A 27,928-nucleotide genomic window follows, 5' to 3' on the forward strand; every position below is an offset into this window, starting at 1 on the left:
TTCTGATACCAGGAACTTGCTGTGTAGCCAAGGCTATTCTCCCACTTACAAGGATCCAAGCGCCTCTAACTCCTGGGGGAGTTTCCTCTAATTACACCAAGCCATTGTTGCTAATGACACAGAGAGGCTGGGCATGGTGGTGCTAGCCTCTGGTCCCACCACACAGGAAGAGGAGGAGGAGGCAGGCAGATCTCTGTGATTTAGAGGCCAGCCTGGTCTACAGAGCGAGTTCCAGGTCAGCCAGAGCATAGTGAGTCCCAGTCTCAAGACAAAATAAGACACAAAGGAAGACGTGATGGGTGAGGACAAGCTTTGGCAGTCACTTGGCGCCATCTCTCCAGCCCATAGACGACACTCATCTTAATTATTCTGTTTTCCCTCTTAGAGGGCTGAGCAAACCCGCCTGCTCCGCGGATAGAGTTTCCTTCTTGGCTGCCCTTCTGGTTCAAACTTAGTGTAGCCTCGGAGTTCGAATCCGACCTCACAGCACTATCGCCCCCATCCTGCCCTCTTTCACCTAGCAGGAAGCTCCATGGCAACCGAAAACATCACAGCTCCGCGGAGTATCGCGAGAAGCCTGGATGCGCCCGCGGCCCAGGAGAGGCGGGGCGAAGGCAGGCCCACAACGGCAAAGTGGGCGGAGCCAGAGAGCTTCCGCGATTTCCCCTGTCGGAAGACGCTCTCTTCAGGCGGCGCCCCCGCGTGACTGCGCTTTACATAATCGCGGCCCCGCGCGTCATAGTGGCGTAGTCCAAGCTAGACCGAATCAAAGCCGTCGGGAACGCCACGTTCCGCCCCCTCCCGCTTGATCGACGTCCAGACGAACCAGCGAACGGCCACCCAGCCCCGGAGAACCCGCCCCCGCGCCGTCGGCCCGCCCTCGCCCGCCCGCCCTCCGCAGCTCGCGGCCGGCAGCCGCCGCCAGGTTGTGCCTGAGACTGTCAGATAAAGCGGCGGGCCGGCGGGCGGGGCGGCGGTGAGCACGGGCCGGGCCGGACATGGCGGCGCTCTACGCCTGCACCAAGTGCCACCAGCGCTTCCCCTTCGAGGCGCTGTCTCAGGGGCAGCAGCTGTGCAAGGTGCGCGGGCTGGGGCGGCGGCCGGGAGCTGAGGACACTCCGGGCGCGGCTCGGAATTCTCGGTCCTACGAGGACGCCCGCCGGGGTCCCCTCGGGCAGGGTGTGGCCGGCCCGCTTCGCCGGGGAACGGCGCCCGGCTGGTCGGGGATTACGGGGCACGTGGGGGAGCCCGGGGTCGAATCCAGGCCCTGGCAGCGGCGTGTCCCGGTGCTTAGCAACGGCGGGGTTTTCTTCTCGGACCCGGTGAGGTCGCGGCGGGGGGGGGAGGGGGGGGGGGGGACGACGACGGAGAGTCTCTTGTTTGTCTCCGACTGGCCCCCGGCTAGATCCCCCTTCGACCGCCTTTTATCCTGCTGTGATCGCCCTGGGTACAGAATGAGGGCTCAGGGACCCCACTGCCCCGCCTGAGATTGAATCCCGGAGTCTGGTGCTGCCTGTGAGGAACGTTTCGAACTCGGACACTTCATGGGCACTTTTCAGCCAATCTCAAAGTTGGAGGTGGCAAGGCTTTATTAGGGAAAATGAAAAAAGTTCTCCAACGTAGCCTTGGAACCCATGAATCAGATGACTTTTTAGCACCTAGTTGGTAGCCTTCTGCCTTGCCCTAACCATTTTTTAACCCCTGACATGCTAGCGTTTTTATTTGTTCCTTCATCCCACTTAGTCTGTTCAACTGCTCTAACAGTTAAGTCACCAAGCCCGTGTGAAGTGGCCGTTGACGAATTCTCTGATATTTCAGAATGTGTCTGATGTGTGTAGCTCACCAAAAAAAAAAAAAAAAAAACCTGAAAAATATGCTCACATTTCACATTTTTTCCTCTTTCAGCTATTCGTGTTTACTGTGTCTGGAAGATAGGCTTCAGTAAAAACTACGATTTAAAATTTTCTTTTTGTTGGTTTCCGAGACAGGGTCTCCCATGAAGCCCTGGCTGCCTCTGCATCCCAAATGCTGGGTTTAAAGGCCTGCGCCACCAAGCCGAATCTAAGACTGTGTGTTTTTTTTTTTTTTAAAGGAAGTTCTATAAACAAAACGACTTTATTCTGTTTCCTTCATTTCCCAAGTCCTCATTGGTATCCCACAATGGCAAATAGCTAGCACTGGAATCTAGAGTCTGATTACCAGTCGGGGGCTTATTCATGCATGTATTTGTTTTATAGTTTATGAGTAGTCCATACAATTCCTGCCCCACACCAACAGCAGGGATGTGATGCAGATATGGCAGAGGAGAAAAGTAAGGTCCAGAGTGATAAATGACTCACTTCAAGCATAGTGGCCGGGCTCTGCTGCTTCCTCCCGAAGCCTCTTTCCGCTCCCACTGCCTTTTCCAATGATCACCTCCTTTCGTTTCAGGAATGCCGGATTGCACACCCTGTTGTGAAGTGCACCTACTGCAGGACTGAGTACCAGCAGGAGAGGTAGGGCTCTGGGTGACCACCAAAGAGGTTTTCTTTTTCTTGCTGTTTTGTGTTTTGATTTTTTTTTTTGAGACCGTAGTCCAGGCTAGCTTTCAGTTTGAGGCAGTTCTCACCTACAGCCTTTCTAGGGCTGGGACTAAAGGTGTGTGCCACCATTGCCCGGCAGAACACACATTTCAAAACATAGTAACATTAAAAAATATATATATATATATATGCCAAGCATAGTGGCATAGGTCTTTAATCCCAGTACTCAGGAGGCAGAAGCAGGTGGATCTTCCAGTTCAAGGCCAGCCTGGTCTACAGAGTGAGTTCCAGAATGGCCAGGGCTACAAAGGAAAGCCCCATCTCAAGAAACAAACCAACAAAGAAAGAAAGAAATAAATATAAATAGACTGATTTTGTAAAGTTTCTGCTTAAATTTCATGTACACATAGGGCTGTAGTTAATTGTAGCAACTCTTTTTTTTGTTTGTTTTTGGGTGGGATCTTACTATGTAGACAAGAGTAGTAATAGTTTCTCTCTATTTTTTTTAAAGTTTCATTTTTGTTGTTAAATGTGTTTGTGAGTGCAGGTTCTGGTAGATGCCCCTGGAGCTGAACTTAAAGGTGGTAGTGAGCTACCTTACGTGGGTCCTGAAAACTGAACATGGGTCCTCTAAAAGCAGCAAAAGTGCTCCTAACCAGAACCATCTCACCAGTCCCAGGATGGTCTTATGCTCAGAGATTCACTTACCTCTGTCTCCATAGTGCTGAAATCAAAGGCATTCACCACCGTGCCAGCTAGAACATACAGATTTGTAGTCAATTGCATTATACACAGACTAGGTAGTTTGCTGTATATTAATGGGTACATATAACATGCATGTCATCTCCTATAACCCATTGTTTGTTTGGATCTTTATTTCATGAGTGCAGTTTTATGCCACTTTGTAAAATAAGTGGGGAACAGAACCCTTGATGGTGCAGGTGTATAATCCCAGGGACTGCTGAGACCTCATCTCAGATAAACACCACATATAAGATGATCAAGGATCTGAAAGGTGAATACATGACTTTAAACATTTGAGCAGGCTGGTTGAACACACACTTTAATCCCAGCTGTCAGAGAGAGATCCTGTCTCACAAAAACAGCAACCACCCCCACCACACATACACACACGCATACAATGAAATACTAGCAGTCCTTTAGTTGCATCATTGGTTTGTATAATGAGCTGCAGGCCAACCATCAAAGCTACATAGTAAGACCTGTACAAAAAACCAACAAGCTGGGCGGTGGTGCTGCACACCTTTAATCCCAGCATTTGGGAGGCAGAGGCAGGTGGATCTCTGTGAGTTCAAGTCCAGCCTGGTCTACAGAATGAGTTCCAGGACGGCCAGGACTGTTACAGAGAGAAACCCTGTCTCAAAAAATAACAAAAAAAGTATATTCTGGTAAACACAAAAAGGTACTTCCCTCCATAAAACTACAGTTAAATCTCTTTTTTTCTTTCTTTCTGTCTGTCTGTCTGTCTTTCTCTTTTTTTTCTTTCTTTTTTTTTTTTTTTGGAGTGCTTGGGATCAAGCTCAGGACCTTCCATGTGTAGGCAAGTGCTCTGTCAGCTGTGTCCATGCAGGCACTGGGGCTACAGACCCACACCACCATGTCCTGAGTTTCAATTCAGTTTAAATGTTCTTGACTCTGAGGTATTTAGTTTTTCTTTTTGTTCTTTTCCTTTCGGTCTCTCTCCCTCCCCCTTTCTTTCTCTTTCTTTCCTTTTAAAACGGGTTTCTCTGTGTAGCTCTGACTACCCTAGAACTAGCTTTGTAAACCAGGCTGGTCTCAAACTCAAAGATACATCTGCCCGTGCTTCCCAAGCGCTGGGCTTAAAGATGTGTGCCACCATGCCCACCTTGTTGTTCTCCTTTTCAACTTGATGGCCCTCTCTATAGAAATGGTATGTGTAAAAGGGTTAGGCTGTGTGTGTGATGTACTGTGTAGCTCTGGCTGGCCTGGAACTTGCTATGCTGGCCTCTGATTCTGAGTATTGGGATTAAAGGCGTGTGCCACCACATTGGCCGATTTGGCTTTATTTGAAGATGAAGCTTCTGTAGGCAGATTGCTTAGTTCAGGCATTTTGGTCCTATCATGACCTTTAGACCTTCACAAAGCAAAGGAAGTATTTATTTGATCAGTGCCTAATAAGGGAAATCACAGACACTAAGTATTTGTCCAGAGCATCTATTTCCCATGTATGATTTTCACATTCTTCCTTGCAAAGGAGACTGTGATCTCAAGTTCATACCCAGACACACGTTTTATTCCTCACCTTAAACTTCAGCTACTTATCTGAAGTAGAGAGAATGAACTTCCTTTCTGGTATTTCATTTCAGATTAACAACATACTTTGAGGGCCTTTTCCATACATGATAGTTTTGCTTAAGGATACTTAAAGGGTGTCATAATTAAATCTGGCACGGTGACCTCACATCTGTAGTTCTAGCATATAGGAAGGTAAAGCTGTTCTTAATCACATAACGAGTTTGAAGCCAGTATGAGTAAAATACCAGACTAGGGTGGAGGTGGGGCGGGGGGGGGGAATAATCTGAGGTAACTCATTCTCTCTTTGAACTAGGGTTTCATTATTAGTTTATCAAATGTCCAGAGTATACATTCCCTAACCCCAGCACCTTAGCAATGACAAATTCTTTGAACTTCAACAGAATCGTTTTCAGATGTTCTAAGAGAAGTCTTGTTTCATTGTTTTCTTTAACAGTAAAACCAATACAATATGCAAGAAGTGTGCTCAGAACGTGCAGCTGTATGGAACGGTGAGTAGGATTTTTTTGAACCAAAATCTCAACAGGAGTGAGTACTGAGATCTTTCAGAACTCAGCCTTCCAGGCTGGAGCCATGACTCAGTGGTGAAGAATACAACCATGTGTAACTCCATTCCCATATATATATAAAACACTTGACTTTCCTTTTTTCCCCCTCCCTTCTCCCTCCCTCCTCCTGTCTTTCCCACCTTCCTTCCTGAGTCATTGTGTGTTGACACAGGCACATGTGAAGGTCAGAGGGCAGCCTTGTGGAGGGAGTTCTCCTCCACCTTTGTTAGCTTTGCCCATTGTTGATTTGCATCAGGGTGTCACTGTCTGGCTCTGGCTGTCCTGGAACTCACTCTGTAGACAAGCTGGCCTCAAAATCATAGAGATCCACCTGCTCCTGCCTCTCAAGAGCTGGGATTAAAGGTGTTTACCTCCATGTTTGGCCTGTTTTTCTGAGACAATGTCTCATGAGCCCCAAGCTGGCCTCAAACTCAACTATGTTCTATTAGATTTTGTTAAAGTTTCTTCATGGACACTTATGAGCTTTGATTATTTGTTACTTTTTTTAAAATCAATAATTGCCGTAGTGGCGCACACCTTTAATCCCAGCACTCGGGATTCAGAGGCAGGCTGATCTCTGAGTTCGAGGCCATCCTGGTCTACAAGACCTAGTTCCAGGACAGCCTCCAAAGCTACACAGAGAAACCCTGTCTCTAAAATTCCCCAAGCAAACAAACAAACAAATAAATAAATAAAATTGGTAATCCTATGGGGGTTATTTTTTTATGATGCTGAGAATTGGGCTTCATAACACTGTAGGGGCAGATGCATGGTGTTGGGAATACGTGTTTACCATGTGTCATGGGCTGCAGTGTGGGAATTGCTGCTGTAAAAAATGGGCCAGTATTTTATGACATACTTACTTGATATTTTTTCTCTCTTTTAAGCCTAAGCCTTGTCAGTATTGCAACATAATTGCAGCGTTTATTGGCAATAAATGCCAGCGCTGCACGAATTCAGAGAAGAAGTATGGACCCCCATACTCTTGTGAACAGTGCAAGCAGCAGTGTGCGTTTGACAGGAAAGATGATCGAAAGAAGGTAAATTGCTGGGTTTTCTTTTTTCTAAATTATATTGGGTCAAATCAGGTAGGCATAATTCTGAGTTCCTGTTCTGCTTCTGTTGTTGACCTTGGGGGGTTAGACTGTTTTCTTTATCAAATCTAGATCAATATATTTTAGCATTTCTTTAAATAATTTTTTTGTTACATGTATTTATTGTGTGTCTGAGAGGGATGTTGCCACAGTGTACGCATGTGTGTGTGGGGAGGTGAGCGGGTGGATAAGCTCTCTCCTTCTACCATGTGGGTTTCAGGGATCAAACTCAGGTGGACAGGCTTGGTGCCAAGTGCCTTACCCATTGAGCTTGCTGTATATGTGTATACCACATGTGTGCTTGGTGCTGGACAGGGTCAGGAGTGGGCATCGTCATATCCCTGTACCTGGAGCCAGGTGGGGTTGCAGGTCACCACGTGCATGCTGGAATCAAGTCTGGGTTCTCTACAAGAATAACAGTGCTCTTACCCACTGAGCCATCTCTTCAGTCCATCTTCCCTTTTGATTTTTTTTTAATATTTATTTATTTATTATGTATACAATATTCTGTCTGTGCGTATGGCCAGAAGAGGGCACCAGACCCCATTACAGATGGCTGTGAGCCACCATGTGGTTGCTGGGAATTGAACTCAGGACCTTTGGAAGAGCAGGCAATGCTCTTAACCTCTGAGCCATCTCTCCAGCCCCCTTCCCTTTTGATTTTTAAGACAAGGTCTCTATGCATGTGGTTAGCCTGGAACTCACTGTATAGACCAGGTTGGTCTTGACTGTTGAGATTAAAGTGTGTGCCACCATGCTCTGTCCATTTCTTCCCATTACAATTACATTTTATATATTTACTTCTGTGTTCATGTGTGCGCTCACCCTTGTCCCACAGGCACACCTGTGGAGTTAGAGGGCAGCTTGTAGGAGTTGGTTCTCTCTTACCATGTGCTTTCCCGCTATTGATCTAGGCCACCAGGTTTGGCAGCAGGCGCCTTTATCTGCTCAGCAGTCGTGCTGGCCCCTAACATTTTGTGTTTATTTACTTTTTTTTTTTTTTTCCAAGACAGGGTTTCTCTGTGTAGGCCTGGCTGCCCTGGAACTTGCTTTGTAGACCAGGCTGGCCTCAAACTCAGAGATTCCCTCTGCCTCTGCCTCAGAGGTGCTGGGATTAAAGATGTGTACCACCACCGCCCATCTTTCCCTGACATTTCTTTTTTTTTTTTTTTTTTAATATTTATTTATTTATTAGTATACAATATTCTGTCTGTGGTGCAGGCCAGAGGAGGTCAGAGGAGACCTCATTACAGATGGTTGTGAGCCACCATGTGGTTGCTGGGAATTGAACTCAGGACCTTTGTAAGAGCAGGCAATGCTCTTAACCTCTGAGCCATTTCTCCAGCCCCCTCCCTGACATTTCTTAAGAATTCAGATTAGGGGGGGCTGGAGAGATGGCTCAGAGGTTAAGAGCACTGATTGCTCTTCCAGAGGTCCTGAGTTCAATTCCCAGCAACCACATGGTAGCTCACAACCATCTATAATGAGATCTGGAGCCCTCTTCTGGCATACAAACATACATTGCAGGAATGTTGTATACATAATAAATAAATAAATCTTTAAAAAAAAAAAAAAAAAAAAAAAGAATTCAGATTAGGGCCTGGGAGATTGCTCAGTGGATAAAGGTCCCTGCTACCATGCCTGATGACCTGAGTTCATCTCCAGAACACATATGGTGGAAAGTGAACACTGACTTCGTAAGTTGTCCTCTGAACTCCACATGCATAAATAAGCCACCTCCCTTGGATAAATAATAATGTAATAAAATTTCAAAATGATTCAAATTATAGTGAGCGATATTACATGTAAGTGGTAATTGGCAAAAGTCTAGGTAAGTCTTAAAAAGTAGAGATTATAGCATGAGTGAAATGATGGTGCCAGTATTACCATATAGCTCCAGATGTTTCTGTGTGTTGATGTTATCAGGATGGCATTGCATAGATGTGGAGTTGCAGTGTCTTGATGGATCAAAATGGATTGGAGTTTGATCATACTGTTCTCTCTATGCTTGAAACCCTCTGGGGGCTTCCATTTCCTTTTTTATTTTTTCTTTCATTTTTTTTGAGACAGGGTTTCTCTATGTAGCTATGACTGTCCTGGAACTCACTCGCAAATCACACTGGCCTCGAATTCACAGAGATCAGCCTGTCTCTGCCTCCCAAGTGCTGGGATTTAAAGGCAAGCGCCACTACCTCCTGGCTGTGGCTTCCATTTAAATCAAAACTTCCATGCTTGCGAGGTCTTACCCAGCACTCGGTTTCATTCTGCGCTCTCCTCTCACCTGTGACCACCTTTCAGTCTCCAGGCATCTGGTTTTCTTCTCTCTGCTTTTGTGCTGGCAATTCTTGGCTTTATGCAGCCTTTCCCAGAGTGTTTTAATTGGTTTCTTTGTCTTAATTTGGATGACACCTCTTTACAGAGACTTTTTGGAAAGAAGAGGAGGTGAGACAGGGTCTCATATAGCCCAGGCTGGCTTTGAACTCCCTGTGTAGCTGAGAAAGAATTTGGATTCCTGATCCTCTTGCCTCTGCCTCCCTAAGTGCTGGATTACAGAGGTATACCACAGCACATGCCAGACACAATCTTTAATTCCATTGGTTACAATTCATATCACTGCTTTATTTTCTTCAAAATGTGACGTTATGAAAAATTATCTTCTATATTTCATGTTTCTCTCCCCGTTAGGTTGTGAACTCTATCTTTTTTCTCTGTTGCAGTTCTAGTGACCTGGACATAGTAAGGAGGTTGTAAGGAAACAGGAATGAGTGTATTATAGTCCTGAAACTCGTTGTCAATGCCCAGAGGTGTCTGTGCTCTCAAGATTGACTCTTGATAACCATATTTATTAATTTATAGTAGAGGGAAATAACTTTCATTAATGAGAATATTCCTGTCTGCCAGCTGGGACACCTTTCCATAAGCAAGATTTTAGAAAAGCTGTATTAGTAAAATTAGGAGATACCTTTAGTAGTGCGCTTCCCTGGGCTGCAGAGATGGCTCAGTGTTTAAGAGCACTGGCTGCTCATCCAGAGGATCAGGTTTGAGTCCTAGCGCCCACACAGCAGTTCACAACAGCCTCTTAAACTCTAGTCCCAGAGAATCCAAGGCTGCCTTCGGCCTCTGAATGCACCACACACAAATGGTGCATAAACACAGACAAAACACCCATACCCATAAATAAAAGTAAAGAAAAATAATAGTGTTCTGTTCATCTCCAGGGATAGGGGACAATTTGGGTTTTGCAGTATGCTAGACCTGAGTCCTTCTCTTTCCTGGGTCTAGCAGAATGATCTTGGACAAGTGATTCTCTTTATGTGACCATTTATTTATCTTTTCTTTAGGAAATAACAGCTGCAGCAGAGAAACAGGGAGACTGAGTGAGGTAGTTACAGAAAATAACTTTTGTTTGTTTGAGACAGGCTTTCACTGTGTAGCCCTGGATGACCTGGAACTCTGTAGCTCAGGCTGGCCTTGAACACAAAGCTATCTGGTATAGGAAGTTCTTCTGTTCATGTGTTGCTTTTATTGGTTAATAAATAAACTGCTTTGGGCCTGATAGGGCAGAACTTAGGTAGGCGGGGGTAGTGGGACAGAATGGGACAAATAGGGGACCCTCTCCTTGCAACAGCTGTCTACCTGCTTCTGCCTCCTGAATGCTAATGTTAAAAGATTGTACCACCACACTTGACTTTCTTTTGTTTTTTGAGATAAAGTTTCATGTATCCCAGCTAGCTTTGGACTCAGTATGTACTAAGATTGGCCTGAACCCCTGGTCCCCTTGCCTGCATCTCCTGAGTGCTGGGATTATAAGCATGTGTAACCACACTGAGATACAATTATTTTTTTAAATCAAATTTTATTTTTATTTTAAAATGTTTTAAATTAGGCTAGGCAGTGGTGGCACACACCTTTGATTTCAGCATTTGGGAGGCAAAGGCAGACATCTGAGTTTGAAGCCACCCTGGGCTACATAGAGAAATTCTGTCTCAGAAAAAAACAGACAAAATATTTAAACTAAAATATAATTATATCCCTTCCCTTCCTCAACCTCTCCCATATTCCCTGCTCTCTTTTCTCTCAAATTTTAGACCCTCTTCTTCTTTGTTGTTGTAGCCTACATACTTATAAACACATAAATATGTGAGTGCAACCTGCTCAGCCCACTTAGTGCTATTTGTATGCATATGATTTCAGAACTGACTACTTGGTATTGGATAACCAGTTAGGGGACTCATCCCAGGGAAAGACTCTCAGCATTCCTTAGTTGCCTGTAGTCTAGATAAAATTCTTTTTGTTTGTTTCATTTATTTTTATTTTATTTTATTTTTTTCCTTGAGAGGATTTCTCTACATAGCCTTGCTGTCCTGGAACTCACTGTGTAGACCAGGCTGACCTCAAATTTAGAGATCCACCTGCTTCTGCCTCCTGAGTGCTGGCATCAAAGGCGTGCGCCACCACCACCTTGACTTGTTTTTGTTTTCTTTTTAAAATTTATTTAACTTTATTTTATATGCATTGGTTTGAAGGTGTCAGATTCCCTGGAACTGGAGTTACAGACAGTTGTGAGCTGCCATGTGGGTGGTGGGAATTGAACCTGGGTTCTCTGGAAGAGCAGCCAGTGCTCTTAACCTCTGAGCCATTCTCTCCAGCCCTTTGTTTTCTTTTGAAACAAGATCTTAACTTAGTACCTGGCTTGAAATTAACTCAGTTTGTAGCCCAGGCTGACCTCAAGCTTATGAGCCACCACACCTGTATTGGATATTCCCCTTAAAGCAGAGTTAGAGTTTAAAATTAGAGTTTAAAAGCAAAGTTGTTGGGACTGTGGAGCTGGCTTGGGTTACCCTTACAGACCTGAATTCAGGTCCCAGAGCCCACGCGACAGCTCCTAACCATGTGTACTCAGTTCCAGGAGTTAGATGCACCCTTCTGCACTCCAGAAGCAGCAGACATTCGAGTGGTGCACAGACACACACTTGGGCAGAACACCCATACACAGAAGATAATCCTAAAACATTTAAGACATTGGCTCAGTCAGGTGTGATGGCACATATCTTTAATCCCAGCCTTTGGAAGAGTCAGACAGATCTCTATGGACTACTAGTGAGTTCCAGGAGAGCCAAGGATACTTGGTAAGAGCCTGTCCCAAAAGAAAAGAAGTTTCTCTGTGTAGCCCTGGCTGTCCTGGAGCTCATTCTGTAGTCCAGGCTGGTCTCATACTCAGAGATCTACCTGCCTCTGCTTCTGGAATGTTGGGATTGAAGACATACACTATAAAGCAATCAATTTTTACGTGTGTGGCACCATATTAAGTGGTTTATGTACATCGTCACTAAATCCTGTGACTTGCTCCAGGCTCACCCAGCTTGCAAGTAGCAGGACTGGAGATTAGCTGAAGTGGTTCTATTGCCAGTCCTCATGGTCTTAGTGCTCAGGGTTAAGCACTGATCTCACCTCCTCTTCATTTTGTCTCGTCTTTCAGGTAGATGGGAAGCTGCTGTGCTGGCTGTGCACGCTGTCCTACAAGCGTGTCCTTCAGAAGACCAAAGAACAGAGGAAACACCTGAGCAGCTCTTCTCGAGCCGGCCATCAGGAGAAGGAGCAGTACAGCCGCTTGAGTGGTGGCAGCCATTACAACAGGTAACCCCAGGTCCATGAGAGGACTGCAGGGCCGGCAGTCCAAGTGCCTCACTCCTCAGGCCGTCCAGGAGGATGCCGTCTCAGGAGTTTCCTCTTGTTATCAGCCTTTGCAAATCTCTTGCTTGACTTATTTATAGTTCCTATGTCTCCAAGGGCTGGGGAGGTTTCTGTGTCGTGTCTTTAAGGTGTGTAGAACTTGTAAGTGGAATTCTCAACTTTAATCATGCATAATCCCTTGGGGATTGGATGTTTTATTTTGTGGCTAGAGAGAGCATTTTAAATATATATTTGGACAAATAGTTGATAGGTATTCTAGATTTTGTCAGGATGGGAGCCAGTTGAAAGATGTCCTTTTGTTGATGGCTGAAGCTTCCATTTAGAGTGTGTACAATGATGAGAACTAGGGCTTAGGTTTAATCCTGCCTCTAGCAAATTTTCTCATGGACAATGAGAAAGAGACTAGTGTTACCTCATGGGGTTGTTGTGAAGGTAAATTACGCAGTACATGAATAACAGTTTGTTTTCTAATGACAGTATTCAGTGGGTTTTAGCTGGTTTTTGTTATTGCTGTCATTATGGGTTGTTTGTTCACTAGGCATTATTAAGTACTCTCGTGGGCCGGGGCCTCTGCTGGGAATACAGAGATGAATAAAAGCCATGCTGCTCTCAGTAGTGTGCCTTCTGGTAGAGAAGACAGACTTACAATCAAATCATCACAGTCTAATGCAATGGGCACCACTTTGAAAACTCATCTAGATCAGGAAGGTAGAAAGGCAGGAAGGCTGGCTTGGGGAGAGCTTGCTGTAACTGCCCCTGGGTGGATTGGACTTCCCGATGACGGCGTCCTAGGAGAGGGACTAGTGCTCAGAGGACCACAGGGCATGAGGTCACACAGAGTCCCGGAAAACATCAGCCCATTTGTGTTGTAGGAAACTGGGGAGGAGCAAAGGACTCTGCACACATAGTCAGGGGCTTGTGGGCAGCCACCGAGGGGCCTGTGCAAGGGAAAGACCTAGCTTGTATTGGCAGTAATTACCCTGACTAGTAGAGAAGGCATGGGAAAAAAGGAACCAAGGACTGGGAATGTAGCTCAGTGTAGTGTTTGCCTAATGTTTGTAAGGCCTTGGGTTTCTAGTTCTTCCCATTGGGGCTGCTCTCTTTATGCAAGTATAGGTAAGCTAAGAACAGGAACTTCTATCTCAGCCTGGAGGTGGTGGTGCATGCCTGTAATCCCAGCACTCTGGAGGTAGAAGCAGAAAGATCGGGAGTTCAAGGACAATCTGAGCTATATAGTGAGTTCTAGTCCAGCCACAGCTACCTAGGGAGTTCTAGGCTAGCCACAGATAAATAGGGAGTTCTAGGCCAGCCTGAGCTACATAGGGAGTTCTAGGCCAGCCACATCTTCCTAGGGAGTTCTAGGCCAGCTGAGCTACATGAAACCCTGTCTCATCTTCACATACCCCAGCTTCTCCCACCCTCACCCCTACTACACACATACAAAGAACCACTCTGAGGCACTGCATTGAGACAGACAGACAAAGTTCTTTGGAGTGAAGATTATCAGAAACTTAGATATGTGGGTCAGTCAATACATATAAGCAGTTGCTGGGTGAGTAAAGGATAGTTCTCTGCTTTCTCATGGGGATGAACAGATGGAGCATAAACCAGGAAGGGGAGAAAAAAGTTCAGTTTTTTAAATGCTTGTAGCAAAATTGTTTATAGCTGCCGAGCCTGGATCTGAGAAGATTCAGACACAAGCCAGTAGTAACTCATTTAAAAAGAATGACTAAGCGTGGAGATGATTTTACATCAAGGGCCCTGCAGCCTCAGTCGAGCTTCATTCAGTCGATGTCACAGTGTCTAGAATCTGCACCGTGACTCTGATGGGGGCCATCCCTTAGAACTGTGAGTCTGCACCGTGACTCTGATGGGGGCCATCCCTTAGAACTGTGAGTCTGCACCGTGACTCTGATGGGGGCCATCCGTTAGAACTGTCGGTTTGGATGGTAGAACTCAGAGGAGACCCTGAGAACAGAAGTTGGAAGCATTCGGTATTCAAGAATCAGGAAGAGGACATCCCCGAAATAGAAAGTCTGAGTGATCAAGAGTTCCTAGGATAGAGCAATCCCTGGAATCACATACTGAGGAGAGGTCAAGTAATAAGAGGTCTAGTGACTGGGGAGGTGGCTCAGCAGTCAAGAGCACTCATTGATCTTCCAGAGGATCTGAAATCAATTCCCAGCACCTGCACGGTGGCTCCCAGCCATCTGCAGCTCTAGTTATAGGAGATCTGATGTCCTCTTCTGGCCTTTGAAGACACTAGTCATGCACACAGTGTGCAGATGTACAATGCAGACAAAATACCCATACAAGATAAAATTATTTTTTAAAAAAGTGTGGAACACCCTTGGGTGTGCCATTGGGACATCTGTCAATATAAAGGGCTTTCATGCCAGCTGCATACTCCCAGCTTTGGTGTTACGGCCAGTTTTGGGTGACTGTACTAGACTTGAAGCTAGTTTTATGGTGGCAATGAGGTCCCGAGTGAGTTCATAGAGATGTGATTAGGAAGGCGAGGGGTTCAAATGTGCCCGCTTGGCTCTTGTTACAGCTTCCCTGCTGGATGTCCTTGGCTAGGTCAGAGCCTAGCTTGTCTGTACTTCCCAGAGCTACAGGATGGGAGCTGCATGTGGATGGAGATGGAAAAGGCTCTCTAAACCAGAGACATTCTCCTTACAGTTTGAGAAGGATAGGAAATGGAAGAGAATCTCTAAACCAGAGACATTCTCCTTACAGTTTGAGAAGCTCTGTTTTCATGCCTATTAATCAGTCAGGTAGTAAGTCATTAAGGTCAAAATGGTTTTTGATCCTGTGGAAGCTGGCTATTCATGCATCCAAGCATCCTATAAACCACCTTGGTAGGTTTTACTAATCAGATAATAAGCTGTTGCCCAGAACATTGTTGGTTCATTTGACAGACTTTCCTTGGAGTGTTTTATTAATCTTTGATTTCTAATGTGTGTCTCTCTCTTTTTGCCATCAAAAGCCAGAAAACACTTTCTACATCTTCAATTCAAAATGAAATCCCAAAGAAAAAATCCAAGTTTGAGTCAATCACAGCTAACGGAGACAGGTGAGCCAGATGGAGTTTGAGTACATGCACTTGAAATGCATACATAGTTCTTGACTACACTTGAGGGTGTACCTCGGAGCTAGCCCGGGTCCTGAGTGGACCTTTTATGGGTGCTGTGCTAGTCACTTGATAGCTGTAGATCAGCGCTACTGAGAGCTGTTTATCAACTGAATATAAGAACGCAGTAGGCTTGCTGGCCCCTGCTTGTAGCCTTGGAACTTGGGAGGTTGAGTCAGATAGGTGATCTTGAGTTCAAGGCCAGGCCACAGAACAGGATAGTTGGGTGTGCAATCCCAGCACTTGAGAGGCAGAGGCAGATAGATCTCTGTGAGTTAAAGGTCAGCCAGGGCTACATAGTGAAACCCAGTTCAAAAATAAAAAATACCTATTTAGAACTAGTAACTAGATTAACTGTAGTTAAATTCTTCAGTCTGTTAAGAAAGTCTAAGAAGTGAGGAGGTGAATGTTTTTCTGTGTGGTCTGTGCCTGTAGCCTCCAGGAAGAGTTGGTTAGAGAGCAGAGGTGGGGTTGAAGGCAGGGCTGCATGTCTGCAGTATGCTATACGCTTCTTCAGAGTCTTCCAATACAGATGCTGGGACAGACAGAGTAAGAGACAGTTCAATGGTTTTGTTTCGTTTTTTGGCCTGCCTAAATGCATATTTTCATTGCTCGCTTTCCTTTCTCCTTCTCAGCGATGCTTCCTCTCATGAGCTGCTTTGTCCTAATACCCAGAGCCCGTCTGTGTTGGTGCAGTGGGCTGCTTCCCAACAGAGTCTTGGAGCCATCCATTTTCCTGTTCCTCCAGGCCCAGGCATCCTGAAGTGAGATCACCTGACACTTCCCCAAAGTCCTTGGAATCTTCTCCATTCTGAGAACTCGCCTTTGCCGCTCTCTCTCCCAGCAGCCGAAGGGAGGGCCTTCTCAGGGTGGCTGTTGCTTTATCTCACAGGTGTAAATTGTCTGTGGATCTCCTCTCCCCTGTTGCATTTTTATTTACTTGATTTCAGCTCCTACCAAGGTAGTGCCTGTTGACTTTAGTTTAATTGGTTTTCAACTTCTTGAGTCTTCTGGAAATGCCTAGGTTTTTCAGGTTGTATGTGGGAAAGAACCAAGCAGGCCAACTTTCTGTAGTCTTTCCACATTCTTTTTTTTTTTTTTAAGATTTATTTATTATGTAGACAGCATAACTTCCATGTATAACCGCACGCCAGAAGAGGACGCCAGATCTCATTATGATGGCTGTGAGCTACCATGTAGTTGCTGGGAATTGAACTCAGTACCTCTGGAAGAACAGTCAGTGCTCTTAACCCCTGAGCCATCTCTCCAGCCCGTGTTTCCGCATTCTTTTTTTTTTTTTTTTGACTCACATCTCAAGATTTATTATAGGGAGTATTGCAAATGTTTTAAGTTTATAAAGTAAGTTATATATCCCAGTGATGTGCAAAATACAATGAGGGGCAAGCTTATCAAATGATTTGGTAGCCATTTTGCCTTGCATGAGTGCTCCAGCTTACCCACTGGTTCTCAAGGGCGAATCAGCACATTATATTTGAACCATATTTGATAGCTGTTTGTTTCAAACAAGATGAAGTTGCCACTTTGTGATTTTTCTGAGCACTTTCCTCTTTAAAACCATAAGCCTCTGACCCTTATGGTGTCTGTGCCAATGCTTTTCAGTGTCAATATAAAAGTTAAAAGCTCCTTGCTAATGGTTTTAAGCTCATTATGTTTCCTTCTGTGGGTTTATGTTTAGAAGATCCCCAAATCTTTTGTAAATGAATTCCTTTATAGGTGGGGTGACTGCATACCCTAGTTTTCGTCCGCATTCTTTTGAGCACCTAGTTGGGCTGTTCTGAAGAAAACAGATAAGCCCATCATCTTTGCATGATCCTGTGAAAACTGCTTCAAGGAAGGAGTTTTTGAACCCCTAGGAAGCAGGCCACTAAAGCCCAGCCCTGTACTTCCAGACCCACCGTTCCCATCTGCTTGCTTATCCCCAGGCCGTGCTAATGGCCCTGGGAAGCCTGTTCATAGCTGCAGTTCTGCCGGCCCAGTCTTTAGTGGCTTCACCTCTCGCCAGCTTGTTTGTCTGGAGGTGTTGCCGCCAGCCTGTCTGTTGCCGTAGAGGCACCAAACTAAAACCTAGGCTGGTCCTACAGATTGTTGAATCACATCCGGCCACAAGTAAGGATGGTTTTGCTCAGCGGGATGATGCTAGTCCTTGCCTAGGTACTTGGTCTTTTTTACGCCCTCTAGAGAAGACATTAAAAGATCATTTTTCCCGTACTGTTTTTGTGTGTATGTGATACTGGGAATTGTACCTAGGACTTCCCACCTATTAGGAAAGTGCTCTACCACTAGGCTGTATCCCTAACCTCATACTAATTTTTTTTATTTTTTTTATTTTTTAATATTTATTTATTTATTATGTATCCAATATTCTGTCTGTGTGTATGCCTGCAGGCCAGGAGAGGGCACCAGACCTCATTACGGATGGTTGTGAACCACCATGTGGTTGCTGGGAATTGAACTCAGGACCTTTGGAAGAACAGGCAATGCTCTTAACCTCTGAGCCATCTCTCCAGCCCCCCTCATACTAATTTAAAAAGTTCTTGTTTTTATTTTATCTGTGTGGGGAGGGGAGGGTTAGCGATAGTCTCCCTGTACAGTTTTGGTCCTCAGTCTTGAGGCAGCCCTCTTGCCCCAGCCCACTGATTACAGGATGTGCCACCATGTTTATCCTATAACTTGAAAATGTAGTGATTATTTCTGCTCCACAGAGATGTTCATCCGTAAACAGATTTCTTTTGAATGTTTCTACGTTGTTAGTGCTCTTAATAATTTAGTCTACTTGTTTTTATAACTTATATTTTGTTGTCCTTTTTAGATTTTGTGGGGTTTTTCCTCCTCTTTTTCTTTGTTTTGAAAAAAGCATTCTGAAGCTGGGCTGGTGTCACCCACCTGTCATCCCAGCACTCAGGAGGTGGAGGCAGGAGAATCAAGAGTTCAAGGTCATCCTCCACTACATTGAAGGAACTCAAATCAATCTGGAGTACATGAAACAGTGCTTCAAAAAACAGTAACAAAAGAGGCATTTCTACAAATTTTGATACTTCTTAAATATTCTAACAATACTTTATTTATAACTATGAAATGCTTCAGGAATTTACTTGTCATCCTTACATAGCAGCTATGCTGATCTTTGTATTGTTCCAATTTTAGTATATGTGCTGCCAAAGCAAGCACTTCATATATATGTGTGTATAGATAGATAGATAGATAGATAGAGACAGAGAGAGTATGTGTATCTGTATAAATAGGGGAGTATATAAATGTGTATGTGTATAAATAAGAGAGGGTCTCCTGTATCCCAGGCTGGTCTCATTCTCTGTGTAGTAGAGAATGACCTTGAACTTCTGATTGGTCTCTTCTCTACCTCCTGAGTACTGGGATTACAAGCATGGACCACTTTTGCCAGGTTTCTGTATTACTAGGGATCCAGCCCAGAGCCTTGTGCGTGCTGGACAAGTACTATCTGCTGAGGTACATCCCTAGCCCTGACGTATGACATATACTCATATACTCAGGATGGGAGCAGCTTTTGAGTAACTGCTGAGTGCTTCCTTAGCATAAGGCCTTTAGTTTCAATCTCTAGCACTAATTTTTTTAATTTATGCTTTTGCTCTTTAAATTTTATTCTTTATGCCTTCTGTATGTATGTTGCTTCAGTTCTATGGTGATCTTATACTGCCATATTCTCTTATTTAATATTGAGGCATGTTGATTAACATTCTCTCTCTGTCTCTCATTTGAGATAGGGTCTCACTATATAGACCTGGCTGAACTGGAACTTTCTGTTAAATTGATAAGAATATTACTATACCTGGTCTTTGCCAAATATCTAAGAAGCAGTCCCAGAACTTTCTTAGCTTAGCACCTAGGGATCTGCCTGCATCCATCTCTGCCTCCCAAATGATAGGATTAATAGTGTGCACCACTGTGCCCCGCCTCCCCTCTCACTCATTGTCCCTTGGCTTTTCATGTTGTAGACAGAACACATTATCTTAGCTTTCTTTGATGTTTTGATACCCAGGAGGTGTACTTAATTGTTTTCCAGTAATCTACAAAAGTCGCAGCCCCCACTCTGTATTTTCTAATCGATAGTTAAAATTGTGACCCAAACTTTCTGATTTGAGGAGTATGAGTTAGACAGCGTTCCTTCCTTGAGAAAACAGACCTGTCACTCTTGTCATACTGCTAAGTGCTCCATAGGTGGTCCAAAATCAACTTAGCAGTGGTTGGCAGCCAGACATCTACAGCTTGTCATTTCCAAAGAACCTTTTTTTTAAAATATTTATTTATTTATTATGTATACAATATTCTGTCTGTATGCCTGAAGGCCAGAAGAGGGCGCTAGACCTCTTTACAGGTGGTTGTGAGCCACCATGTGGTTGCTGGGACTTGAACTCAGGACCTTTGGAAGAGCAGGCAATGCTCTTAACCACTGAGCCATCTCTCCAGCCCCTCCAAAGAACCTTTTAAATTTCAGTTTATCCTCTGCCTTTGAGCTGTGCCTGCAATATTGGGCTTCCTGTGGCCTTTGTTTTGTTACTACAACCCTGTTTTGATTCAACCAGGAAAAGAGTTGTTTGTCTTGAGGCTGGGCTTTGCTGTTCAGCACTAGCTGGCCTTGAATCTCCTATCTCCCTGCCTCAGCCTCTTAACAGGGAACCTGTTCTGTGCTAAAAGTTTTCAGAAAAGGCAGGAAACATCCTGGAGCAGCAGTAAGTTTCCTGTGTGTGGAGAGATTTGGAGGGATTAGCTTTCTGCCTTGGCAGCTAGTCGTTGAGTGAGACGGGAGCTAGAGTCAGAGGATCGGGCTCTGATGCAGGGTGTGCATGAGGCCCTAGCTTCAATCCCCAGCAGTGCCAACAGCAACAACAGAGATAATTCCCTAAGAAGCAGGTAAGAGTGGAGCTGAGCTTTCGGGGCTTTGGAGACAATGAAAAGTTACCCTAGGTCAGCAAGTACTCTGCCCTTCCTTGCTAGAGTTATGAATTTAAATAGGCTCTGTGGGGATACAAGGAAATGTCCGGAACTGAACTTGGAGAAGACTGATGGGCCCTTATCCTGAATCCCTATTTTGTTATTTTGCATTGGCTTTTACTTGTCCTTCACTTGCCCTTGTGCACGTTCATCATTTAGGAGAAAGTCAGTCTCATCTTCCTCCAGTGCTCTGCTCAGATGCTTCATGTGGGCGGGGTGAGGGCGTTGCTGGGGTCAGTGGTTGGTATCCTCCAGCCCCCCACATAGGAGTATCTGACTTGCCAACTGTGAGGGAGCATATGCAGTAGAAAGGCTGTTGGGGTTCTTCTTAGCTGCCATGTAAGATTCAGGAAGGAGCAAATGCAAGGGGGCTGTGAGCTGTTGCTCTGTTGGCAGAGGATTGAGATCGGTGTCCAGATTTGTGTGTTGCTTTAAAGATTGTCAAGAAAGTAAAGAACTTCCTTTGAGGATTCCTTGGAGAAACACGGGAAGTGACCGTTTGGCAGTGATTGCTTGTTTTCTGAGGTACCTTTGGTACAACTGAAAACTTTGGATCCTCATCCAGAAAAGATTTTGCATGGACAAAACGCAAATTTCAGGGCCTTACAGATTCCCTGTAATGGGAGAAAGTGGGAGGGTCTGCTAAAAGGACGTGAGCATCACCAGTGTTGACAAAGTGGAGAGTTGTAGGAAGCATGTGATGTGACTGGAGTTTCACCTTTGACCCTTTTTCCACTACACAACACAAATTCTTTTTTTTTTTTTCTTCTTCTTCTTCTTCTAAGCAGAGTTTCTCCGAGTAACAGTTCTAGCTGTCCTGGAACTAGCTCGTGTAGACCACACTGGCCTTGAACACACAGATCCCCCTGCGCCTGCTTCCCGAGTGCTGGGATTACAGGCGTGCACCACCACTGCCCATCTCAAATTCTTTTGTTGTTGTTTGAGACCAGGTCTCATACTATGGTTCCAACTGCCCTGATATTCACTATATAGCCTAGCCTGGCCTCAAACTCACAGAGATCCACCTGCCTCTGGCTCCTGAGTGCTAGGAGTAAAGGCGTGCGCCAGCCTCAGCCAGCTGGTGCTTCAGTTTCTTAGGCGCTGAAATCCATCACAGGACTTAGGGCTGGGCAAGTGCTCATAATTGATAGTCTATCCAGGACTCTAGGAAAAGTTCTGTAATCACAAGCATGGCTGTATCACCAGAAACCCCAGAGACCTTCAGTGAGCCTGAACTCGTGTATGATATAGTATATGACTTTTAGGATGTCGTATTCTATTGGTCCCACGTATGAGAGGTTGTGGGGTTGTGGTTTGGGTTGGCATCATTTTCTGATGACTACTTTTCTTGTGTTTAGTTCAAGTCCAGCAGATCCTGGTGAGTCTGATGTAGACAGAGCAATGTGCTTTTTGGTGGGAATTTAGATAGTTACTGAAGCCCCCAAGTTCACCATCAGGTGACCTGGTGTATGTTCTTAAGTAGAGAAAAGTTTTCCATTCAAGTTATGGAATTTCTGTCTCCATTTTCCACCCAGCTTTTCCCCAGACTTGGCTCTGGATTCTCCTGGCACTGACCACTTTGTCATCATTGCCCAGCTGAAGGAAGAGGTGGCCACTCTGAAGAAGATGCTGCATCAGAAGGATCAGATGATCTTAGAGAAAGAGAAGAAGGTATGATGTCACTGAAGCCTTTCAGGCCAGAGATTGACAAAATGAAGGTCTATGCGATGGGTATGATGCTTCCTCTCTGTTGGGTACTTACCATTGGTGGCTTAAAAGAGAGTCTGTGGTCAGCTTGGGATTCCCTGAGAAGAAGGTATCTGTTTGCCAAGTTGACTCGGGATGGCATTAGGTTGGCCAGCCACCTCAGCCGAGGGGTTCAAAAATCTGATTTTTTCAGCATTTCCAAGGAACTCCTACTTCTCAGACAGGACTAGTTAATGAAACTAACAACAGGATATAAAAATAACGTGTAAGACTGAGGTTGTAGCTCAGCTTCAAAGTACTTGTCTAGTATGCACCAGACAGACCTAGAGTTCAGTCTCCAGCAAAGAGCATATAACAGTACACTGTGTGTGTGTGTGTGTGTGTGTGTGTGTGCTCACTTGTGCACACATATGGGTGGTGAGGAGGGGGCAGGTTCCTGGGTACGAAACCCAGGGTCCTGTGTGTGTTAGGAAATGCTGTGCCACTAGGCTACATTCTTAGCTAACATACTACTTAGTGTGAGCTGTCATAGAAGGTTGCCATCTCAATATATTGAATAAATAAAAGCTGGGTATGCTGGCACAAACCTGTAATTCCAGCAATTAGGAAGTTATACAGGTTGATGTCTTCTTCTTTTTTTTTTTTTTTGGTTTTTCGAGACAGGGTTTCTCTGTGGTTTTGGAGCCTGTCCTGGAACTAGCTCTTGTAGACCAGGCTGGTCTCGAACTCACAGAGATCCGCCTGCCTCTGCCTCCCGAGTGCTGGGATTAAAGGCGTGCGCCACCACCGCCCGGCTCCAGGTTGATGTCTTCTAAACCAGCCTGGATCCTGTCAAGAAAGAGAGAGAAAAGGAAAGAAGGTACTGAGTGAGTGTAGAATTGGGATATAAAACGGCATTATAAAAGAAATGTTTAATACCCTCAGACTAAAACAACCTGATGCCCATTTCTTGCTTCTTCCTGGATGATTTGATTGCTCTTTTTAAATTTTGTAATTTTTTTTTTTTTTAATTTTGTAATTTTTTGACCCAGCCTGGAACTCACTCTATAGACCAGACTGTCCTCAAACTCAAGAGTTCTGCCTGCCCTACCTCCTGAGCGATGGTATTAAAGGCGTGTACCATCAATGCCCATCTTAGATTTATTTCTTAAGTGTATGAGTATTTGCCTGCATGTGCATATGTACACCACAGTATGCATGGCATCCTTGGAGGTCAGATGATGGCCTTAGAGCCACTGCGTCTGGAGTTACAGGTGGTTGTGAGCCACTATGTGGGTGATGGGAACCAAACCAGGGTCCTCTGCAAAGGCAACAAGTGCTTTTTCCCCACTGAGTCAACTCACTGGCCTTTTGCATGGTTTTTTGTTTGTTTGTTTGTTTGTTTTGTTTTTGTTTTTTTCCAAGATATGGTTTCTCTGTGTATCTCTGGCTGTCCCGGAACTCACTCTGTAGACCAGGCTGGGATTAAAGGCATGTGCCACTACACACTACAACCCAGCTGGGTTTTTTTTGTTGTTATTGATGGTGGTTATTTTATAGACCAGGGTGGATTGAACTCAGCCTCCTGCACCTGCCTCCTGGGTGCATTAAAGGTGTGCACTACTATCGCCTAGCTATGTTGTCTTGTGTTTTAAAGGGAAGAAGAGTTTACTTTTGTCTGTAGTTGGAGGGATTGTCTGTGCAGGAAAGACCTGGCAGGAGGTGAGGCCAGCCCAGTGTACCTGTAGCCAGGAAGTAGAGCTTGTTTATGTGTATAGGTGTTTGTATGCGTGTCTGTACACCATGTGCGTGCAGTGCCCACAGAGTCCAGAAGAGGGCGTCAGTCCTCTGGAATTGGAGTTAGAGATGGTTGTGGGCCACCTTGTGCTGGGAATCAAACCTGTAACCTCTTCAAAAGCAACAAGTGCTCTTAACCACTGGGCCATCTCTCTAGCCCTTGTTTTTGTTTTTGTTTTTTTTTTTTTCATTTATTGTATTTTTATTTTTTCTGTGTATGTGTGCATGTTGAGGCAGGCGAGGTATGTGCACATAAATGTGGGGGTCGGGACAACTTGAGTCCTCTTTCTTTCCTACTCGCTGGATCCTGGGAATCGCACCCAGCTTCTATACCAGTGGTTCTCAACCTTCCTAATGCTGCGACCCCTTAATACGGTTCACATGTTGTAGTGACCCTCAACCATAAGATTATTTTTGTTGCTACTTGTTAACTGTGTTATGTAGCTGGATGGTGGTGGTACACTCCTTTAATCTCAGCACTCCAGAGGCAGAAGCAGGGGATCTCTTGAGTTCAAGACCAGCCTGATCTACTGAGCAAGTTCCAGGACAGTCAGGGTTACATAGAGAAACCCTGTATCCAAAACAAAACAAACACCTAATAGTATGAATCGTGTTGTAAATATTTTTGGAGATAGAGGTTTGCCAATGGGGTCTCAGCCCACAGATTGAAACTGCTGATTTGTACTCACAGAGCCACCTCCCTGACCCTTGTCCTGTTTTTTTTTTTTTTTGGTTTTTCTAGACAGGGTTTCTCTGTGGCTTTGGAGCCTGTCCTGGAACTAGCTCTCTAGACCAGGCTGGTCTCGAACTCACAGAGATCCGCCTGCCTCTGCCTCCCGAGTGCTGGGATTAAAGGCGTGCGCCACCATCGCCCGGCCCTTGTCCTGTTTTTGAGACAGGTGTGCCATACAGTCCTCACTTCCTGAAGCTTGCCCTAGAGACCAAACTATCCTTGAACTTGTGGCAGTCCTGCTTTTGCTTCCCAAGTACTGGGATTCTAGATACATGCTAGGATTAATATATATATATATATATAATAAAGCATTTGCTTCCTCCTTGCAGAACTAAAGGCTTGAAAAGAAAAAAGCCAAATAGCTCTTGTGTCCTGTACCTTCCAGGATGAAAATCACACTGCCTGTTAGGACACCATCTCCCTGAGTTGTGCCTGCCTATCTGTAGTCCTGTCTGCTGCGACTGTAAAGTCATCAGCCCTTGAAATAACGGCCCTTGGTGGCGTATCTTTGTGCCTTTATCCATATTGTTCTGCTTCCATGCCTGTTATTTTGTCTCCACTCAGCTCGCTAATCACTGTTAGCTGCCCTCCTCTAAACCAGTAGGCATGAGTCTGGAGTTGGAGATCAGCACAACATTAACACTGCTGGTCCTCATGGCTGCTATAAAGATCAGACAGCCTGAGTTAATTTTTAAAACAAATAGGGCCAGTTAGATGCCTCAGCAAGTAAAGGTGATTGCCTTCAAACCCAGTGGTCTGAATTTGATCCCCAGGATCTACCTGGTAGATAGAACTGACTCCCTCTCTGACCGCTGCACGCACGCTGTTGCATACAGACCCTCACATGTAACTAGATAAGCAAGTGTAACTTACAAATCTTTTAATAAACAAAACAATAGTGAGGTGGCTCAGTTGGTACAGTGCTGGCTTCCGAGGCCTGACAGCCTGAACTGGATCCCTGGAATCCATCTGTAGGTGAAAGGAGACAGTCAGTGCCACATAGTTGTCCCCTGACTCCATGTGTGCTGTGTGACTTTTGTGCACACATATATCATGCATAAATAATAATAGAATAAAAAATTTTAAAATAATAAGTGAAGATTGAATAAAATAATAAAACCATTTATTTTGGAATTGAAAGCAATGATTACTCTCAACTCCTCTCAAACCCTGTCAGCTTTTACTTCTGTTGTTGGAGAATCAAATCTTAAAATGATTAGTAGTTTAAGTATCTAAAGGTTTTTGCTGTTGTTTGGTTGTGTGTTTGTTTTATTTGTATTTTGAGATAGTCTCACTACTTAAGCCTAGACCGGCCTTGAACTCAAGGTTGCCTTCGGCACTAGTGGGGGGGGGGGGTGCAGCTGTAACCGTAGCCACTTGGGAGACTGAGACTGGAGAATTCTTGACCCTAGGACTTTGAAGATAGCCTGGGTGACAAAACCCAAAAGGGAAGAAAGGAGAGGTTGGAGGGGAGAGGGCAAGGAAAAGGGAAGGGAGAAAGGTAGTGAGCTCAGGAGTTTGGGGATCCTCAGAGAAGCCTTAAGGAAAAAGAATGCCGTGTGGCTGTTGGTGGAAGTGGACTTCAGTAAGTTGGAAGACTGTCTTTTTAGATCTCTGCTACCAAAACGTTCACCATTATAAAGGAGTTTAAGTCACTCGGACTTTTTCCTTCAGATTACGGAGCTGAAGGCTGATTTTCAGTATCAGGAGTCTCAGACTCGGGCCAAAATGAACCAAATGGAGAAAACCCACAAAGAAGTCACAGAGCAATTGCAGGTGAGTGAGTCGGGAGCAGTGTGCTCAGGACTGTCTGATAACCATCCCTTAGATGGCTTTCTCTCTGAGTGTTTACAGAGTACGCGGAACCCCTTCAGACAACTTTCATTTTTTATTTAAGTTGGGTGTGCTTTCATCTTTTTATTTTTATTTTTTTTATTTTTTTATTTTTTTTTTTTTTAAATATTTATTTATTTATTATGTATACAACATTCTGCCTCGATGTATGCCCGCACGCCAGAGCAGGGCGCCAGATCTCAGTATAGATGGTTGTGAACCACCATGTGGTTGCTGGGAATTGAACTCAGGACCTCTGGAAGAGCAGCCAGTACTCTTAACCTCTGAGCCATCTCTCCAGCCCCCTCATCTTTTTATTTTTAAAAGATTTATTTCTTATTATGTATACTGTGTTCTGTCTGCATGTTTGCCCGCAGGCCAGAACAGGACACCAGATCACATTGTAGATGGCTGTGAGCCACTATATGGTTGCTGAAAATTGAACCCAGTTCCTCTGGAAGAGCAGCCAGTGCTCTTAGCCTCTGAGCCATCTCTCCAGCCCTGTGTTTTCATCTTTTTCTCTCAAGAACTGAAATTTTAAAATATGCTTTTTTATTTTTTTAATTCACCAGATGTGAGTCCAGATGTCTGAATTATAGATCTCCCTATCTTTCTCATTAAAGCTTCCTGGTTGGTTGTGTTGCACACACCATCTTTTTGTGCAATAGCCCCAAGGGCTCAAGCTCACCAGGGCACTTCTACCGGAACTGTTTTACTTAGCCAGGTGTCAGGCCCAGAACTTGCTGTTGATTTCTCCTCTCTGGACCAGTGTCTGCCTCGTGTGTTCCCTCCTTTACGTCTACACAGACAGCTGCCCTTCCTATTGTTATTATTGCCCATTAAATTCACTCTGCACAGAAGCCATGTACCAACTAGCCTATGAAAACTCTTCTTGCACTGACTTTTTATTTTTATTATTTTTAGGCCAAAAACCGGGAGCTTCTGAAACAGGCAGCTGCTTTGTCCAAGAGCAAGAAGTCTGAGAAGTCAGGCACCATGACATCTCCATGAAGACCACGAGAAGGCTCCCACAACAACAGCCGCTGCTCCTGGGTCAGGGTTGGCCACCCGGCTGTTCTCTGGGAACTGTGCTTTCTTACAGAATCTCTATTTTCTTACCGTTACCCTTCTTTGTGCGAATGTAGCAGGCTGAGTGGAAACACCTGGTTTGTGCTGTTACGACTGCATGCTCAGCGGTTGGGGTTTCAGACCTCTTCCTCCTATTCCTCCTCTGCACCCCTGTGCTCCTCTCTCTCTGTTTCTATAGTGGTCACTGCTCGGTGTTATGTGCAGAGTTTCTGTCCACCGTTACACCTGCCATCCTCATGAGCAAGTAGTCTGTCGTCACTGTGCACCACTGCCACCCCCAGCCTTGAAAACTGCCACCTTGAGACTTCGTGCAGGGAGAGCTTTTTCTCTCGCCAATAAACCTTTGCTTCAGGGTATACTCTTGGGTTTTTCCAGGTATATTATGTATGACCTTTGTACTATGTATAGACAGAGTTTTATTTATTTTTTAAAAAGGAAACCTTTTCTTGATAAAGGAATGATGGTAGCCTAGCTAGTTCTTGTAAAAGCAATGCCTCTTTGAAAAAAAGAAAAAT

At 44.8% G+C, this 27,928-nt stretch overlaps 1 protein-coding gene and 1 non-coding gene across 4 annotated transcripts; one reads left to right on the forward strand and one right to left on the reverse strand.

Annotated features, from left to right (window-relative positions):
• Positions 1-893: 893 nt before the first annotated feature.
• Positions 894-27,913, forward strand: Fam76a (family with sequence similarity 76 member A). 3 transcript variants are annotated; one of them, XM_041652441.1, is made up of 10 exons: positions 894-1,079; positions 2,431-2,495; positions 5,254-5,308; positions 6,253-6,405; positions 11,939-12,096; positions 15,143-15,229; positions 15,922-16,050; positions 21,811-21,946; positions 26,166-26,267; positions 27,249-27,913. In XM_041652441.1, the coding sequence occupies exons 1-10, from the start codon at positions 999-1,001 to the stop codon at positions 27,333-27,335; spliced, it is 1,053 nt and encodes a 350-aa protein (XP_041508375.1). In that variant the 5' UTR covers positions 894-998; the 3' UTR covers positions 27,336-27,913. The 3 variants fall into 3 exon arrangements, with proteins under 3 accessions (XP_041508375.1, XP_041508376.1, XP_041508378.1); XM_041652442.1 differs by lacking the exon at positions 15,922-16,050; XM_041652444.1 differs by lacking the exons at positions 15,143-15,229; positions 15,922-16,050.
• On the reverse strand, positions 18,372-18,475 carry LOC121449004. The gene has a single exon (XR_005974463.1). It is a non-coding gene; the product is annotated as a U6 spliceosomal RNA (small nuclear RNA).
• Positions 27,914-27,928: the final 15 nt, after the last annotated feature.

This window comes from Microtus oregoni, unplaced genomic scaffold, assembly GCF_018167655.1.
Source record: "Microtus oregoni isolate MIOR12 unplaced genomic scaffold, Mior012 000005F_ref0000423, whole genome shotgun sequence".
Classification (NCBI taxonomy): domain Eukaryota; kingdom Metazoa; phylum Chordata; class Mammalia; order Rodentia; family Cricetidae; genus Microtus; species Microtus oregoni.

Coding starts and splice junctions, on each gene's coding strand:
- Fam76a (XM_041652441.1), top strand. CDS start 999: ATGGCGGCGCTCTACGCCTGCACCAAGTGCCACCAGCGCTTCCCCTTC. Junction 15,230..15,921: donor ATCACAGCTAACGGAGACAG/GTGAGCCAGATG, acceptor TCTCCTTCTCAG/CGATGCTTCCTCTCATGAGC. Junction 26,268..27,248: donor AAGTCACAGAGCAATTGCAG/GTGAGTGAGTCG, acceptor TATTATTTTTAG/GCCAAAAACCGGGAGCTTCT.